General features: G+C 40.5%; 1 protein-coding gene across 1 annotated transcript; it reads left to right on the forward strand.

Annotated features, from left to right (window-relative positions):
- The first annotated feature begins 15,706 nt into the window (after positions 1-15,706).
- Positions 15,707-16,642, forward strand: Olr1520 (olfactory receptor 1520). The gene has a single exon (NM_001000714.1). It carries the CDS (start codon positions 15,707-15,709, stop codon positions 16,640-16,642), a length of 936 nt encoding a protein of 311 aa, NP_001000714.1.
- The last annotated feature ends 2,281 nt before the right edge of the window (positions 16,643-18,923 follow it).

The raw sequence follows: 18,923 nt of genomic DNA on the forward strand, positions 1-18,923 counted from the left end.
CTGGGAACATAAATGGTCTAAGGCTGGGAAGAAGCCCCAAGCCAGAATTTTTAATTTTTCTACTATATCACCAAATTCATTTTCTGAGGCCATAGTCATCCTGATACCTAAGCCACACAACAAAGAAAGAGAATTTCAGACCTATGTTCCTTATGGATACTGATGCAAAATTCTCAAACTGAATCCAAGAGCACATCAGAAACATCATCTACTATGAGCAAGTGGGCTACATCCCGGAGATACCAGGATGGTTCAATATATGAAAATGCATCAATGTAATCCACCATATAATCAAACTGACAGAAAAAAACTAATAATAATCTTATTAGATACAGAAAAGGCCTTTTAAAAAATCCAACACCCCTTCATGATAAAAGTATTGGAGAGATCAAGAATTCAAGGCACATACCTAAACACAATAAAGACAACATAAAGCAATCCAATAGCCAACATCAAATTAAATGGAAAGAAATTTAGAGCAATTCTACTAAAATCAGAGACATGATAAGGCTGTCTACTCTCTCTGTATCTATTCAATATAGTCCTTGAAGTTTTTGCTAGAGCAATAAGACAACTAAAGAAGGTAAAGGATATACAAAATGGAAGGGAAGAAGTCAAAGTATCACTATTTACAGATGATATAATAGTATACATAAGTGACCCCAAAATTTCTACCAGGGAATTCCTATAGCTGATAAACAACTTCAGCAAAGTGGCTGAATACAAAATTATTTCAAAAAATTGGGAGCAAATGATAAACAGGCTGAGAAAGAAATTAGGGAAACAATACTGTTCACAAGTCACAAATAAAATAAAATATATTGGAGTAACTATAACCAAGAAAGTGAAAGGACTGCATGACAAGAATTTCATATCTTTAAAGAAAGAAATTGAAAAGGATATCAGAATATGGAAAGATCCCCCATGCTCATGTATCCAGATCAACACAATAAAAACGTCCAACCTACCAAACACAATCTACAGATTCAACACCACAATTCCCATCAAAATGCTTTACAGACCTGGAAAGAACAATACTCAACTTCATATGGAAAAACTAAAACCCAGGATAGTTAAAACAATTCTGAACAATAAAAAAAATCTGGAGGTATCACCATCCCTGATTTCAAGCAGTACTAAAGAACAATAGTAATAAAAATTCCATGGTACTGGCATAAAAACAGACACATTGATGAATTCAATTGAATGGAAAAATCAGAAATAAACCCACACAACAATGCACACTTGATTTTTGACATAGAAGCCAAAACCATACATAGAAAGAAGAAAGCGTCATCAACAAATGATGATGGTCTAAGCTGATATCTTCATGTAGAAGAATGCAAATAGATTCATCGCTACTACCCTGCCAAAACTCAAGTATTGGTGGATCAAAGGCCTCAACATAAAACTGCATACATGAATTCTGATAGAAAAGGAGGTGAGGAATAGCCTTGAATACATTATCACAGAAAACAACTTCCTGAACAGAACACCAAGAGTTTGGGTACTAAGATCAAAAATTAGTAAATAAGACTTCATGAAACATCTTTAGTCATCAAGGAAATGCAAGTCAAAATTACTCAGAGATTCTATCTTATACCAGCCAGAATGCTTAAAATCAAAAAGTGACAGCTCCGGTTGGCAAGGATGTGGAGCAAGGGGAACACTCCTCTGTTGCCAGTGGGAATGCAAACTCATACAGCCACATTGGAAATCAATATTGCATTTTTTAACCATTTCTGATTCCGCAGTTGAGAAACCTATGCTTATATCTGCACCCCATGTTTTAATTGGGTTATTTGGTTTGTCGATGTTTAGTTTCTTGAGTTCTTTAAATGTGATCCAAATTAAGATACAAGCCATGAGAGGAAATCTACCTCTGTTACTACCTGGAGGACAAGAACCAAGAGGCTGGAGAGCCCAAAACCCTAGAATAAAAGCAAACAAGACTAGCAGAAAAAATCAGTGAAATTATTCCTAATGATATTCTGCTATACTCATAGATTGGTGTCTAGCCCAATTGTACTCAAAGAGGCTTCACCCAGCAATTGTTGGAAACAGATGCAGGGACCCACAGTCAAAATTAAGTAGAGATTGGACAATCCTGTGGAAAAGGGAACAAGGACACCACAAGAAAACCAAAAAAAAAAAAAATCAACTAACCAGGGCTCATGGGACTAACACAGATATAATTGCCAACCAAAGCCTGCATGGAACTGATCTAGGCCCTCTGCATATGTGTTACAGTTGTGTATCTCAGTGTTTGTGTGGGACTCCTAATACAGAGAGCAAGGGCTGTCTCTGACTCTGTTGCTGTCTCTAGGACCCTTTTCTCCTGCTGGGTTGCCTTGTCTATCCTTAACAAGAGAGAGGGTGCCTAGTCTTATTGCAACTTGATATGCCATGGCTAGTTGATATTCATGGAAAGCCTGCCCTTTTCCGAAGAGAAACAGAAGTAGATGGAGTGAGGGAAAGAAGGGAGTTGAGTTGGAAAGTGAGAGACTTGGAGAAAAGAAGGGAGGAGAAACTGAGTTCGTTTGTTGACTGGATCATTCATTCAAGATTAATGATAATATTTTAGGTATATGAATGGAACATGATAGAGCTTTGGGACACCATAGAAAGACCAAATCTACAAATGACAGGCATAGAGGAAACAGAACAATCCCAAGCCAAAAGCATAGAAAATATTGTCCAAAAAATCATAGAGGAAAATAATAATAAATCTAGAGAATGAGATGCCAATCTGGGCTCAAGAGGCACACAGAACACCAAATAGACAAAACCCCAAACTTGATCATTTTAAAGTCAAAACACTAAAGTTACAGAACATAAAGGAATGTTGAAAGGTGAAAGAGAGAACAAAGTCACATGTAAATGCTGATCCAGCAGAGTAACAGCTGTATTTGATAGAAAACTTTTTTATTTATTTAAATTTTAGAGCCAAAAAATCTTAGGAAAATGCATTTCAAGTTCTAAAAGACCAGAACTGTCAAGACAGACTATTATACCTAACAAAACTGTCATAATAAAGGATAAACAAAATTAAAAACTAAAAAAAAAATTTAAACAATAAACAAAAACTTTCCATGATAAAAGCAGGCTAAAGTAATTTATGATTAGTAATGCAGTTCTATAGAGGATTCTGGAAGAAATATTTTGGACTACAGATAAAGAAATATGCATCTATGACTAGGAAAAGGTAAACAATATAAAGAAAACTAACCAAAAGACAACCACAAAATCAACCAAAATGTCAGGAATTGATACACACTTTCCAGCAATAGCCCTGAATATTAAATGGTCTCAATTCTCCCAATGAAATGACACAGATTATACTAGAAGATTGAAATAGACATTAGGATCCATTTTTTTGTTTGTTTGCTTATATTTTGTTTCTTTTTGTTTGTTGTTGGTTGGTTGGTTAGTTGGTTGGATGGTTGGTTGTCTATGAGAAATGAAGTTCACCATCAAAGATAGGAACAATATTACAATAAAATGATAGAGAAGGTATTTCAAGCAAATGGAGGAAAAAAGTATGCTTGATTCTAAAATCTGAAAAAAAGATAGACATCAAGCCAAAACTAGCAGAAGAGTTGAAGAAGATAGCTTCAGATAAAGAGAGTAATCAAAAATTACAGCTGAAGATGATAGTGGAACACATGTTACATGCAAAAGGAGTGGGGAACAGTAGGAGTCAAAGGTTTAAGTTAAGATGACTGCAAAGAAGTGGAGAAGAGATAGGAGTAAGGGGTGTTTACTCCCAAATTTTAAGATGTGTGAAATAGACAAATTGAAACCCACAAGTTTGAAAGATAATTATAATTTCTTTTAAAAGCTGAGTGTAAACAGAGATGCCATATATGAGTAGACAATTTTGCTTCAGAAGACACAAGTTATCAAACAAAAATCTCATACCAGGTATAGGAGGGCATCTCCCTACAAGTTCTTGATTGCCTACCATGACCAGATGGCAAGACTCTATTTCTGAAAACACCACACGCTTTGGGTGCAGTACATAGAAGAGTAAACCTCAAGCCAACTGAGAAATTTCCTCTCTGCTAATTACCTTTCATCAGGCTAGAATATTTTGGTAAAGCAGCTAGAAGAAAAAAATCACTGATCTTACCCAGTTCTGGCCTCTGCACACTATAACACCCTCCTACAAGGCAAGATATTTCCATTTGTTCAATGGTGATATAACTGATATGGAGGAGCCAAAGCCTTCCTGATTGGTCTTGGACCCTTCTCCACAGAAGGGAATTTTATTTCTGGCACTGTAAATAGGGTCAAAAGTTTATTGGGGAAGCTACAAGCCTTAGCCCTACTGTTGTTATTTTGCTAAATGATGATGTTATCAGACTACCTTTTACAAACTGTGTTTATACCTGTAGATACGAGCTACTTTCAGTCTTGTTAGAGAAGAGAAGCTTTTTATTTTTTAGTTATCGGTGATCTGTGGAGAGATACATAGCCATTCAAAGAGCTAAGAACAAGTGACCATGAGTGCCCAGCACTAAATGGATACTCAGTTTCAACAACCCTCCACAAGTCTCAGGGATTATCATGAATAAGTATTTAAAAAGTATGAGGAGGGCCCAGGAGCAGCAGGTCCGCTGCATCTGAGACACCGCCAGAACCTGAAGGGACCTACCGGATAAACAGTTCTCTGCACCAAAATCCCATGGGAGGGAGAGCTAAACCTTCAGAGAGTCAGACACGCCTGGGAAACTAGAAGAGACTGCACTCTGCACACATTTCTGACGCCAGAGGAAAACACCAAACGCCATCTGGAACCCTGGTGCACGGAAGCTCCCGGAAAGGGCAGCACAGATCTTCCTGGTTGCTGCCTCCACAGAGAGCTCGTAGGCAGCACCCCACGACCAAACTTGAGCCTCGGAACCACAGGTAAGAGCAACTTTTCTGCTACAAGTGACCTGCCTGGTGAACTCAAGACACAGGCCCACAGGAACAGCTGAAGACCTGTAGATACGAAAAACTACACGCCCGAAAGCAGAACACTCTGTCCCCATAACTGGCTGAAAGAAAACAGGAAAACAAGTCTTCAGCACTCCTGACACACAGGCTTATAGGAGAGTCTGGCCACTGTCAGAAATAGCAGAACAAAGTAACACTAGAGATAATCTGATGGCGAGAGGCAAGCACAGGAACCCAAGCAACAGAAACCAAGATTACATGGCATCATCAGAGCCCAATTCTCCCACCAAAGCAAACACGGAATATCCAAACACATCAGAAAAGTAAGATCTAGTTTCAAAATCATATTTGATCATGATGCTTGAGGACTTCAAGAAAGACGTGAAGAACTCCCTTAGAGAAACACAGGAAAACATTAATAAACAAGTAGAAGCCTACAGAGAGGAATTGCAAAAATCCCTGAAAGAATTCCAGGAAAACATTAATAAACAAGTAGAAGCCTACAGAGAGGAGTCACAAAAATCCCTGAAAGAATTCCAGGAAAATACAATCAAACAGTTGAAGGAATTAAAAATGGAAATAGAAGCAATCAAGAAAGAACACATGGAAACAACCCAGGATATAGAAAACCAAAAGAAGAGACAAGGAGCTGTAGATGTGAGCTTCACCAACAGAATACAAGAGATGGAAGAGAGAATCTCAGGAGCAGAAGATTCCATAGAAATCATTGACTCAATTGTCAAAGATAATGTAAAGCAGAAAAAGCTACTGGTCCAAAACATACAAGAAATCCAGGACTCAATGAGAAGATCAAACCTAAGGATAATAGGTATAGAAGAGAGTGAAGACTCCCAGCTCAAAGGACCAGTAAATATCTTCAATAAAATCATAGAAGAAAACTTCCCTAACCTAAAAAAAGAAATACCCATAGGCATACAAGAAGCCTACAAAACTCCAAATAGATTGGACCAGAAAAGAAACACCTCCCGTCACATAATAGTCAAAACACTAAACGCACAAAATAAAGAAAGAATATTAAAAGCAGAAGGGAAAAAGATCAAGTAACATATAAAGGCAGACCTATCAGAATCACACCAGAGTTTTCGCCAGAAACTATGAAAGCCATAAGATCCTGGACAGATGTCATACAGACCCTAAGAGAACACAAATGCCAGCCCAGGTTACTGTATCCTGCAAAACTCTCAATTAACATAGATGCAGAAACCAAGATATTCCATGACAACACCAAATTTACACAATATCTTTCTACAAATCCAGCAATACAAAGGATAATAAATGGTAAAGCCTAAAATAAGGAGGCAAGCTACACCCTAGAAGAAGCAAGAAACTAATCGTCTTGGCAACAAAACAAAGAGAAGAAAAGCACACAAACATATCCTCATATCCAAATATGAATATAACAGGAAGCAATAATCACTATTCCTTAATATCTCTCAACATCAATGGCCTCAACTCCCCAATAAAAGACATAGATTAACAAACTGGATACGCAACGAGGACCCTGCATTCTGCTGCCTACAGGAAACACACCTCAGAGACAAAGACAGACACTACCTCAGAGTGAAAGGCTGGAAAACAACTTTCCAAGCAAATGGTCGGAAGAAGCAAGCTGGAGTAGCCATTCTAATATCAAATAAAATCAATTTTCAACTAAAGGTCATCAAAAAAGATAAGGAAGGACACTTCATATTCATCAAAGGAAAAATCCACCAAGATGAACTCTCAATGCTAAATATCTATGCCCCAAATACCAGGGCACCTACATACGTAAAGGAAACCTTACTAAAGCTCAAAACACACATTGCACCTCACACAATAATAGTAGGAGATTTCAACACCCCACTCTCATCAATGGACAGATCATGGAAACAGAAATTAAACAGAGACGTAGACAGACTAAGAGAAGTCATGAGCCAAATGGACTTAACAGATATTTATAGAACATTCTATCCTAAAGCAAAAGGATATACCTTCTTCTCAGCTCCTCATGGTACTTTCTCCAAAATTGACCATATAATTGGTCAAAAAACGGGCCTCAACAGGTACAGAAAGATAAAATAATCCCATGTATCCTATCAGACCATCATGGGCTAAAGCTGATCTTCAATAACAATAAGGGAAGAATGCCCACATATACGTGGAAATTGAAGAATGCTCTACTCAATGATAACCTGGTCAAGGAAGAAATAAAGAAAGAAATTAAAAACTTTTTAGAATTTAATGAAAATGAAGGAACAACATACCCAAACTTATGGGACACAATGAAAGCTGTGCTAAGAGGAAAACTCATAGCGCTGAGTGCCTGCAGAAAGAAACAGGAAAGAGCATATGTCAGCAGCTTGACAACACACCTAAAAGCTCTAGAACAAAAAGAAGCAAATACACCCAGGAGGAGTAGAAGGCAGGAAATAATCAAACTCAGAGCTGAAATCAACCAAGTAGAAACAAAAAGGACCATAGAAAGAATCAACAGAACCAAAAGTTGGTTCTTTGAGAAAATCAACAAGATAGATAAACCCTTAGCCAGACTAACGAGAGGCTACAGAGAGTGTGTCCAAATTAACAAAATCAGAAATGAAAAGGGAGACATAACTACAGATTCAGAGGAAACTCAAAAAATCGTCAGATCTTACTATAAAAGCCTATATTCAACAAAACTTGAAAATCTGCAGGAAATGGACAATTTCCTAGACAGATACCACATACCGAAGTTAAATCAGGAACAGATAAACCAGTTAAACAACCCCATAATTCCTAAGGAAATAGAAGCAGTCATTAAAGGTCTCCCAACCAAAAAGGGCCCATGTCCAGACAGGTTTAGTGCAGAATTCTATCAGACCTTCATAGAAGACCTCATACCAATATTATCCAAACTATTCCACAAAATAGAAAGAGATGGAGCACTACCGAATTCCTTCTATGAAGCCGCAATTACTCTTATACCTAAACCACACAAAGACCCAACAAAGAAAGAGAACTTCAGACCATTTTCCCTTATGAATATCGATGCAAAAATACTCAATAAAATTCTGGCAAACCGAATCCAAGAGCACATCAAAACAATCATCCACCATGATCAAGTAGGCTTCATCCCAGGTATGCAGGGATGGTTTAATATACGGAAAACCATCAACGTGATCCATTATATAAACAAACTGAAAGAACAAAACCACATGATCATTTCATTAGATGCTGAGAAAGCATTTGACAAAATTCAACACACCTTCATGATAAAAGTCCTGGAAAGAATGGGAATTCAAGGCCCATACCTAAACATAGTAAAAGCCATATACAGCAAACCAATTGCTAACATTAAACTAAATGGAGAGAAACTTGAAGCAATCCCACTAAAATCAGGGACTAGACAAGGCTGCCCACTCTCTCCCTACTTATTCAATATAGTTCTTGAAGTTCTAGCCAGAGCAATCAGACAACAAAAGGAGGTCAAGGGGACACAGATCGGAAAAGAAGAAGTCAAAATATCACTATTTGCAGATGATATGATAGTATATTTAAGTGATCCCAAAAGTTCCACCAGAGAACTACTAAAGCTGATAAACAACTTCAGCAAAGTGGCTGGGTATAAAATTAACTCAAATAAATCAGTAGCCTTCCTCTACACAAAAGAGAAACAAGCTGAGAAAGAAATTAGGGAAACGACACCCTTCATAATAGACCCAAATAATATAAAGTACCTCGGTGTGACTTTAACCAAGCATGTAAAAGATCTGTACAATAAGAACTTCAAGACTCTGAAGAAAGAAATTGAAGAAGACCTTAGAAGATGGAAAGATCTCCCATGCTCATGGATTGGCAAGCTTAATATAGTAAAAATGGCCATTTTACCAAAAGCGAACTACAGATTCAATGCAATCCCCATCAAAATACCAATCCAATTCTTCAAAGAGTTAGACAGAACAATTTGCAAATTCATCTGGAATAACAAAAAACCCAGGATAGCTAAAACTATCCTCAACAATAAAAGGACTTCAGGGGGAATCACTATCCCTGAACTCAAGCAGTATTACAGAGCAATAGTGATAAAAACTGCATGGTATTGGTACAGAGACAGACAGATAGACCAATGGAACAGAATTGAAGACCCAGAAATGAACCCACACACCTATGGGCACTTGATTTTTGACAAAGGAGCCAAAACCATCCAATGGAAAAAAGATAGCATTTTCAGCAAATGGTGCTGGTTCAACTGGAGGTCAACATGTAGAAGAATGCAGATCGATCCATGCTTATCACCCTGTACAAAGCTTAAGTCCAAGTGGATCAAGGACCTCCACACCAAACCAGATACACTCAAACTAATAGAAGAAAAACTAGGGAAGCATCTGGAACACATGGGCACTGAAAAAAAATTTCCTGAACAAAACACCAATGGCTTATGCTCTAAGATCAAGAATCGACAAATGGGATCTCATAAAACTGCAAAGCTTCTGTAAGGCAAAGGACACTGTGGTTAGGACAAAATGGCAACCAACAGATTGGGAAAAGATCTTTACCAGTCCTACAACAGATAGAGGCCTTATATCCAAAATATACAAAGAACTCAAGAAGTTAGACCGCAGGGAGACAAATAACCCTATTAAAAAATGGGGTTCAGAGCTAAACAAAGAATTCACAGCTGAGGAATGCCGAATGGCTGAGAAACAGCTAAAGAAATGTTCAACATCTTTAGTCATAAGGGAAATGCAAATCAAAACAACCCTGAGATTTCACCTCACACCAGTGAGAATGGCTAAGATCAAAAACTCAGGTGACAGCAGATGCTGGCGAGGATGTGGATAAAGAGGAACACTCCTCCATTGTTGGTGGGATTACAGAATGGTAAAACCATTCTGGAAATCAGTCTGGAGGTTCCTCAGAAAATTGGACATTGAACTGCCTGAGGATCCAGCTATATCTCTCTTGGGCATATACCCAAAAGATGCCCCAACATATAAAAAAGACACGTGCTCCACTATGTTCATAGCAGCCTTATTTATAATAGCCAGAAGCTGGAAAGAACCCAGATGCCCTTCAACAGAGGAATGGATACAGAAAATGTGGTACATCTACACAATGGAATATTACTCAGCTATCAAAAACAATGACTTTAAGAAATTCGTAGGCAAATGGTTGGAACTGGAAAATATCATCCTGAGTGAGGTAACCCAATCACAGAAAAACACACATGGTATGCACTCATTGATAAGTGGCTATTAGCCCAAATGCTTGAATTACCCTAGATGCCTAGAACAAATGAAACTCAAGACGGATGATCAAAATGTGAATGCTTCACTCCTTCTTTAAAAGGGGAACAAGAATACCCTTGGCAGGGAATAGAGAGGCAAAGATTAAAACAGAGACAGAAGGAACACCCATTCAGAGCCTACCCCACATGTGGCCCATACATATACAGCCATCCAATTAGACAAGATGGATGAAGCAAAGAAGTGCAGACCGACAGGAGCCGGATGTAGGTCGCTCCTGAGAGACACAGCCAGAATAGAGCAAATACAGAGGCGAATGCCAGCAGCAAACCACTGAACTGAGAATAGGACCCCTGTTGAAGGAATCAGAGAAAGAACTGGAAGAGCTTGAAGGGGCTCGAGACCCCATATGAACAACAATGCCAAGCAACCAGAGCTTCCAGGGACTAAGCCATTACCTAAAGACTATACATGGACTGACCCTGGACTCTGACCTCATAGGTAGCAATGAATATCCTAGTAAGAGCACCAGTGGAAGGGGAAGCCCTGGGTCCTGCTAAGACTGAACCCCCAGTGAACTAGACTATGGGGGGAGGGCGGCAATGGGGGGAGGGTTGGGAGGGGAACCCCCATAAGGAAGGGGAGGGGGGAGGGGGATGTTTGTCCGGAAACCGGGAAAGGGAATAACACTCGAAATGTATATAAGAAATACTCAAATTAATAAAAAAAAAAGAAAGAAAAAAGAAAAAAAAGTATGAGGAAAAGTGGAAATAGTATTATGAAATGCCATCTTCTGGTCATGACATGACCATTACACTAATAAACTTATGGTAGCTGTGGTTACCTACACAAAATCTACACAAGACCAAGCCAGCCAAAATTACAGCATGGATAAAGAAGAGGTTCACAACGCCAACCCTTACCTGAGACTCTATTGGAGGTTGATAAAGGCTGGGAAATTGATAGTCATTTGTCTTTGGCGATTTAACCACTGGTAACTGCCCATGATCCAGTGCATAGCCCCAAATTCATTAGCCAACAGGCGGCGTGAATTGATTACAGTGGGCTATAAAGACAAAGTGGAAATTTAGTAGAATAATAGTAGCTGTTTCTCCTCTATTACTGGGCTAGATGGGGATAGTATTAAACTGATTCCTAGTGACTTATACTTGTACCCATAGATCAATGCATCCCTCAACGCTTATCAGAAAAGTTTCTATTTGCAATAGATGTTGGTTAACACAGAGATCCAAAACTGGCCAAGGTGCAGAAAAAGAGACTGCAGAATGTTGTCCAATCCCATATGCAGCATCTGTAGCACACTCTCTCCTAAGGCTCAAGGATCATTGCAGAAGAATTGCCAAAGTGTATAAGCCATAGTGGGTAGATAACTACAGGGAAACTTTTTACAGACACAACAGGAAAGCTGTACCTAGGAACTCACAGTGATTGAAAGATTAATGGGTCACAAATAAAAGCAAGAAAGTAATCAAACACCCTAGAATCGAAGGAAAATGAAACACAACATTAAAATCTATAGGATACAATGCAGTTCTACAAGGAAATTTTATGCATATGGGTCTAGATCCATCCCTACATTCACTAGGAAAAAGTCTTAATTAGGACTCTCTCGTTTATTTTTTTTAAATAATTTTCTTTTTCTTGGATCAGCTTCATTGGCTGGATTCCCGATATGCCTTCCATGTTGATTCATGCTTCCGTAGTCTCATTTTCTTGTCTTTCTACCTCTTGCATTACACTCTAAATACTATGTTTAGGAGAAATAATTAGAGGTCCAGGTGACTTTATCTCCTCTGTGTATAATATTTTGTCACTGATATTGTTTCAGTCCTCACCTTGTGCATGATCCTCCTGCCTCAGCATCATTAATGCTAAGATCACAAGCATGTGTCACCATATCTAGCAAAGACTTGGCAACTTTCTCCAAAGTTTAAAATCAAACCCAAGGCTCCACACATGCCAGATGACTCTGTCACTGAGCTGCCATCATGCCCATGGTGTTTGAAAACTGCTTTAACTTAGTACTTGAAGTCACTAGTGTTTGAGGTTTTCTAAACGTCTAATGGCTCAAGCCAACTTCAGAACTTGTGAGCCATTTATTTCTGGCTTACCCTTACTCCTAGGGAAACTTGAAGGTTTCTCTGTAATAATAATTTGTTTTGCTTCCTGTAAACAAGGTTCATTTCCCAATTCCTTTGTCTCCAGATATTAACACTGGAGCAATTAGTTCCATGTTCATGTCATCTTGGGATTGTCTCCCCAAGGCCTCTCCAAAACTAATAAATAACCCTTTACATCCCCTTCTTAATGAAACTGAGGTTCACGCATCAGTTCTCAGAGACCATGGACCAACCACAGCACAAAGAGCCCTAATTTCTCTCTTCTGATTTATAGACCTAAAGACCCAAGAAAGAAGACCCTACTCCCCACCTGTAGCCACTAGGACAAGGCACAAAGTCCTGTTCTTAAAAAGTAACGGACTGAATTTTTATCCTGTATATGAGAAAAATGAAGGCAACAGAACTAGAGCCACAAAGAGCAGAGGGTAAGATCTGGGTCTCTCTCCCTCTGTCTCCCTTTCCCCTCTCCCCTCTTTCCCACTCCCCTCTTGCCCTCTCCCCTCTCCCCATTCTCATCTTCTCACTCACACTACCCCTTACTTCAAAGTACCCCCACCTGCCCTGCATGCAGTTCTCCATCCACAGGGAGGGCTGCACAGAAGAAGCAAAAAACCCATAACCATGTCCCCACTCAGAATCATCCCGCTAAGGAGACCAGAGGACTTGACAAATCTTTTTTTCCTGCAAGTGCAGAGTTTTGGGGTGTTTGTGTTTGCTTGTTTGTTTTTTTAGCTCACTCTACATTCTTTCCACACACAGCCAAGCACATAATAGAGGGGCTTCTATCTCTGCAGCCATCTAACCACAGCCACCCTGCAGGGTAGGAAATCTCCTTTGTGCTGAGAATTTGCTGTCTGGGTGGGTCCTGTACTGTTTTGGGGGAGCCAGCCTCCCTTTCACTTGGGCAATCCCAGCTCAAAGACATTCTCAGGCACTGTGAGACCTGCAGCTATGTGGGTTACAGAAAGCTGTGGGAGTCTCTGGGCAGATCCAGAGGGATCTTCCTGTTCCCCCTTAGATAGCAAAAGACCACCCTTGACCCTCTACCAATGGATACCTTCTTCTATAAAGAAACCCCAGCCATCACCTACTCCACATTAATCACCCAGGCTTCTGAGGCTTCTCTGGGTGCCTTCCAGGATGAGGAATCTGCTGCCTCCCCAGTTCTCTTTCTGGAATGACACTTGCTTGGGGTACCAACCTCGTTCTAACTGTTACTCTTTAATTCCTGACCTGTACAACCTCCCCTTGCATGGAAACCAAAAGTAGTTCACTCCCACACTCCCCTCTCCTGTGCTGTGGCAACTCAGGGTCTGACAGAAACCAGTCACCAGCCATCTCAGCATCCTAGGCCCTTCTCTGCTGGTGCAGGATGAGCTGAGGCTGTTCCTAAGGAGGGAGCAGAGCCAGGCCCCAGATGGAGAGGGCCCTGGAAGCCATTTCACTTCCCCTTTCTCCCACCCAGAGCAGACTTCCCTACCAAAATTGAGTAAACTGTATCAGAATGTTGAACTGGTTAAGAACTCCTGTAGCCCTTTCCACAAGAGTCTCTCCAATTTATAATCATATGTTAGGGATGGAGAAATGTGCCCACATGTGGCACTTCAGGTTTTTGACCAGAACCATTGTTTGATATGTGAGAGAGCAGTTGGGGAAGAGATTGGGTGGTGCATCAAATTCCAGCCCTACCAGTTACCAGTTGAGAGAATCTGTGAAATCCATTAGCCTTCTAAACACTTCTGTGGCCTCATCTATAAAATAGGACAAAGAAATGTCTGTGGTGAATTAAGTGCCTTAGGAACAACCAGCCAGCAGTGGGGATTTGTGTCTTCAACTAGGGTATTTAACAGGAGCTGTGGTTTTTGAACCAGAGCTCTTCTGTTACTCTGGGAACTTTTCAGCTGCTTCCCCCTTGGGTGTGTTGAATTCTTTCTCTCCTCTCCCTCTGGCTTTTCTGACTCTTGATGTCCTGTGCCTTTCTGAGTCTTTCTTCATTTTCTTCTCCTTCTCATCCTTCTCCTTCTTTTTTCTTTTTCTTCCTCTTTCTCTTCCCCTTTCTCCCCCTCTTCCTCTTCCTCCCCTGCAGCTATGTAGGTTACAGAAAGCTCTGTTTTTCTCCCTGTCTATCTGTTTTTGTGCTGCCATAGTCCATCCTCAGGATTGTTTATCTTCCTCATTCTGGTTCAAAACTATTACTGAGCCCCTATTCTGAAATCTCAATTCTGCTTGTTGAGCAATATGAAATCCTACAATTTCCACTGGTTCTTTTTTACACTTTCTTTTATTCACTTTTATTCATATTTTCTACTTGACACTGTATTATTGTTGGGCTTATTTTCTACTTGACACTATTATTGTTGGGCTTTCCTTTATTTTTTAGTTATACTTTCCTTTGGCTTTATGAAGAGAGAGAGAGAGAGAGAGAGAGAGAGAGAGAGAGAGAGAGAGAGAGAGAATGTTGAATGTTGCTCAGGATAGAATTTAAGATTTCAAACATCTAAACTATCACTCTTTATATTTTTAATGGCTATGCTGAGATTTTAGGTTTGTTTGTTTGTGTTTGTTTTTTTTCTTCAGTAAAGTCTGATATCACAATGTTATCACAAACTATTTCTAAAGTTTGTTTTTTGTTCTTTTGGTTTGTTTGGGTTTTTTTTTTTTTTTTTTTTTTTTTTGCCTGTGTACCATACACGTCTGGTTTCAGTTTGATTTGCATTCATTTTTGTTTCTTGTTTGTATGTTTGTTTGTTGTTTGAGACAGGGTTTCATTGTGTAACTCAGGCTGCCCTGCAACTTCCCATACAAACCAGGCTTGACTGAAATGTGCTGTCTGTTTTCTGAGTGCTGGGATTAAAGATACGGACCACCCATGCCTGGCTCATTTCTATGTTTTCGTTTGTTTAAATTGTGCTGTTGCTGGTGGGGATTTGTTTTTTGGTGGTAATGTTTGGGGGTTGTTTTTTGAGAGTGGAGGTGTTTGATCAGTGAGTTGGTTGTTTTGGTTTGGTGGTGTGTGTGTGTGTGTGTGTCTGTGTGTCTGTGTGTCTGTGTGTCTGTGTGTCTGTGTGTCTGTGTGTGTTACACAGCTGGAAATGTAGCTCAGGAGTAAAGCACTTACCTGACACTCAAAGCACTGAATTCAATCTAGGTTTGAGTTTATGTTTGGGGATGGAGGAAGCAAGGTCTTGTCATGTTGTTGAAGCTGGTTTCAGCCTCCTAGGCTCAAGCAATTATCCTCATCCTCTTAAGTAGCAGAGAGTATGGACAAGAGCCTTCACACCTGGCTCTAAGATACTTTTAACACTACAGAAGCGGGTGGTTTTGTTTGTGCTCATCCTCAATCTAAATAAGAGTGCTTGGTAAGCCAATGTTCATGCTCACATTGCAGAAAACTTGGAAATGGATGGAGGCAACCAGAGTGGGGACTCTGAGTTCCTACTCCTGGGGCTCTCGGAGGTTCCTGAACATCAGCGCATCCTGTTCTGGACCTTCCTGTCCATGTACCTGGTCACAGTGGTAGGGAATGTGCTCATCATCCTGGCCATTGGCTCTGACTCGCACCTGCACACGCCCATGTACTTCTTCCTGGCCAACCTCTCCTTCACTGACCTCTTCTTTGTCACCAACACTATCCCCAAGATGCTGGTGAACCTTCAATCCCAGAACAAAGCTATCTCCTACCCAGGATGTCTGACACAGCTCTTCTTCCTGGTGTCTTTGGTAGCCCTGGACAATCTCATCCTGGCTGTAATGGCATATGACCGTTATGTGGCCATCTGTCGCCCCCTCCATTATTCTACGGCCATGAGCCCTAAGCTCTGTATCTTGCTTCTCATCTTCTGCTGGACACTAGCTATCCTCTATGGCCTCATACATACACTCCTCATGACCAGAGTAACCTTCTGTGGGGCTCGGAAAATCCAATACATCTTCTGTGAAATGTACGTCCTCCTGAGGCTTGCATGCTCTGACACCTACATCAATCACATGGTGCTGATTGCCACAGGCTGCTTCATCTTCCTTGTTCCTTTTGGATTCATGATCATGTCCTACATCTGGATTGTCAGAGCTATCCTCAGAATTCCTTCAGCCTCTAACAAGTACAAAGCCTTTTCCACCTGTGCGTCCCATCTGGCTGTGGTGGCTCTCTTCTATGGGACGCTTGGTATGGTGTATCTGAGACCCCTGCACACCTACTCCATGAAAGACTCAGTAGCCACCGTGATGTATGCGGTGGTGGCACCCATGATGAACCCTTTCATCTACAGCCTGAGGAACAAGGACATGCATGGGGCCCTGGGAAGACTGCTAAAGCCACTTCAGAAGCTAACATGAGGGTTGTTGGGTGAAAGAGGTATGAAATAGAGTGCATGCAGCCTTCAATATGTGCAGCCATCCCCTACAGGTTATGCAGGAGTGTTTAGACACAGCTCTGGCTCTCAATGAAACCTCTGTGGTGATGGAAAGACATGTAAGTACATCCCAGCATTCTTCAGATTTCACCATCTTTGCTAATAAATAAGGTCACACTAATGCCAACACTAGAATATTGCAGGGTAGAATATTTCAATGTGCCTCACCATAGGACCAGATCCTATGGTCAGGCTCAGGCTTTCCCAGATATACCCAGTTATGACATAGAGACATTTCCTGTGTGATCTGACATACACCAAATGCACAAAAATCAATGGTAACTGATTATTGGTCATTGGGCTATGGTGACTTGGAAGAAATCCTTTCGAAATGAATCAACAGAGCCAGAGGGTGTAAGACTGTAGACTGCAAAGTTCAGTTGATGTGGAAGTCATTCTGCTTTTCATCAACATATTCTACAGAGTGTCTATTAAAACCTTCAGAATGGGTTGCAAACGTTAATGTGGAGCTCACAGCCAATTGTGAGAAATAGGTAAAATTGTATGTAAATGAGCCTACCTCATCAGTTAAAGGACAATGTTTATCACACTGATTTATTTTTTTTCTCATCTTTATTAAATTGGGTATTTCTTATTTACATTTCAATTGTTATTACCTTTCCTGGTTTCCAGGCAAACATCCCCCTAATCCCTCCCCCTCCCCTTCTATAAGGGTGTCCCCTCCTCATCCTCCTCCCATTACCGCCCTCCCCCCAACAATCATGTTCACTGGGGGTTCAGTCTTGGCAGGACCAAGGGCTTCCCCTTCCACTGGTGCCCTTACTAGGCTATTCATTGCTACCTATGCAATTGGAGCCCAGGGTCAGTCCATGTATAGTCTTTGGGTAGTGGCTTAGTCCCTGTAAGCTCTGGTTGGTTGGCATTGATGTTCATATGGAGTCTCAAGCCCCTTCAAGCTTTTCCAGTCCTTTTTCTGATTCCTTCAACAGGGGTCCCATTCTCAGTTCAGTGGTTTGCTGCTGGCATTCGCCTATGTATTTGCCATATTCTAGCTGTGCCTCTCAGGAGAGATCTACATTCGGTTCCTGTCAGCCTGCACTTCTTTGCTTCATCCATCTTATCTAATTTGGTGACTGTATATGTATGGGCCACATGTGGGGCAGTCTCTGAATGGGCGTTTCTTCAGCCTCTGTTCTAAACTTTGCCTCCCTATTCCCTCCCAAAGGTATTCTTGTTCCCCTTTTAAAGAAGGAGTGAAGCATCTGCATTTTGGTCATCCTTCTTGAGTTTCACGTGTTCTGTGCATCTAGGGTAATTCAAGCATTTGGGCACACTGATTTAAATATGTGTAGTATCTATCTGTTTAAGACACAAATGCTAGGGCTAGAGAGATGGTTCAGCAATTGAGAGCACTTGCTGCTCTTCCAGAGGACCCAGGTTCCATTCCCACATGACAACTCTCAACTGTCTGCAATTCTAGGTTCAGGGAATCCAATGTCCTCTTCTGATCTTTGTGGGAACCAGGCACGGATATACATGCAGACAAAATATTCATACATATAAAATTAAAATAAATCAATCTTTTTTTTAAAAAGTAAATAAATAAACAAAAGGAAGAAAAATGCTACAGCGTGGATAAAGCTCAAAGCAGAACATTTTGCAAGCAAATATGATGGTATGGTTCCATGAGGGAAAGAGAGAGGGAGGAGAGAGAGAGGAGGAGAGAGAGGAGAGAGAAGGGGAAGGGGAAAGGAGATGGAGGGACAGAGGATGGAGGGAGGGGAGGAGGAAGAGAGGGAGAGGAATGGGAAAAGACAGGGGAGGGAGAAGGGAGGGAAAGAGGAGGGAGAGGGGGGAGAGAGAGAGAAAACTCCAAAAGAATTAAATACACAACAAAGCTGGAAGGTAAAGGGTTACAAACTGGCACACACCATATTTTAAGTAAAATGTTGCTATAGTAACATTAGATAACAGACCTTAAAATAGAAAAGGTGGAGCTCAGCAAGATCATGGATGAAAGTCTCCATCTCCAGCAAGATCATGGATGAAAGTCTCCATCTCTCTGGCCAAAAATAATTATTACTCACATAAAACAACCTGTTACTAAAATAAGATGTTTTATCTAAGCCTCATAATAACAATGAAGATAAATCTATCTATAGTGGTTGCACAAAATATAAAAGGAAACACCCAAAGAATCTTCACAGTGAAATGCATCATGAGAACACAAGAGGGAAGAGGAG

This window comes from Rattus norvegicus, chromosome 10 (genome assembly GCF_036323735.1).
Source record: "Rattus norvegicus strain BN/NHsdMcwi chromosome 10, GRCr8, whole genome shotgun sequence".
NCBI classification, from domain to species: Eukaryota; Metazoa; Chordata; class Mammalia; order Rodentia; family Muridae; genus Rattus; species Rattus norvegicus.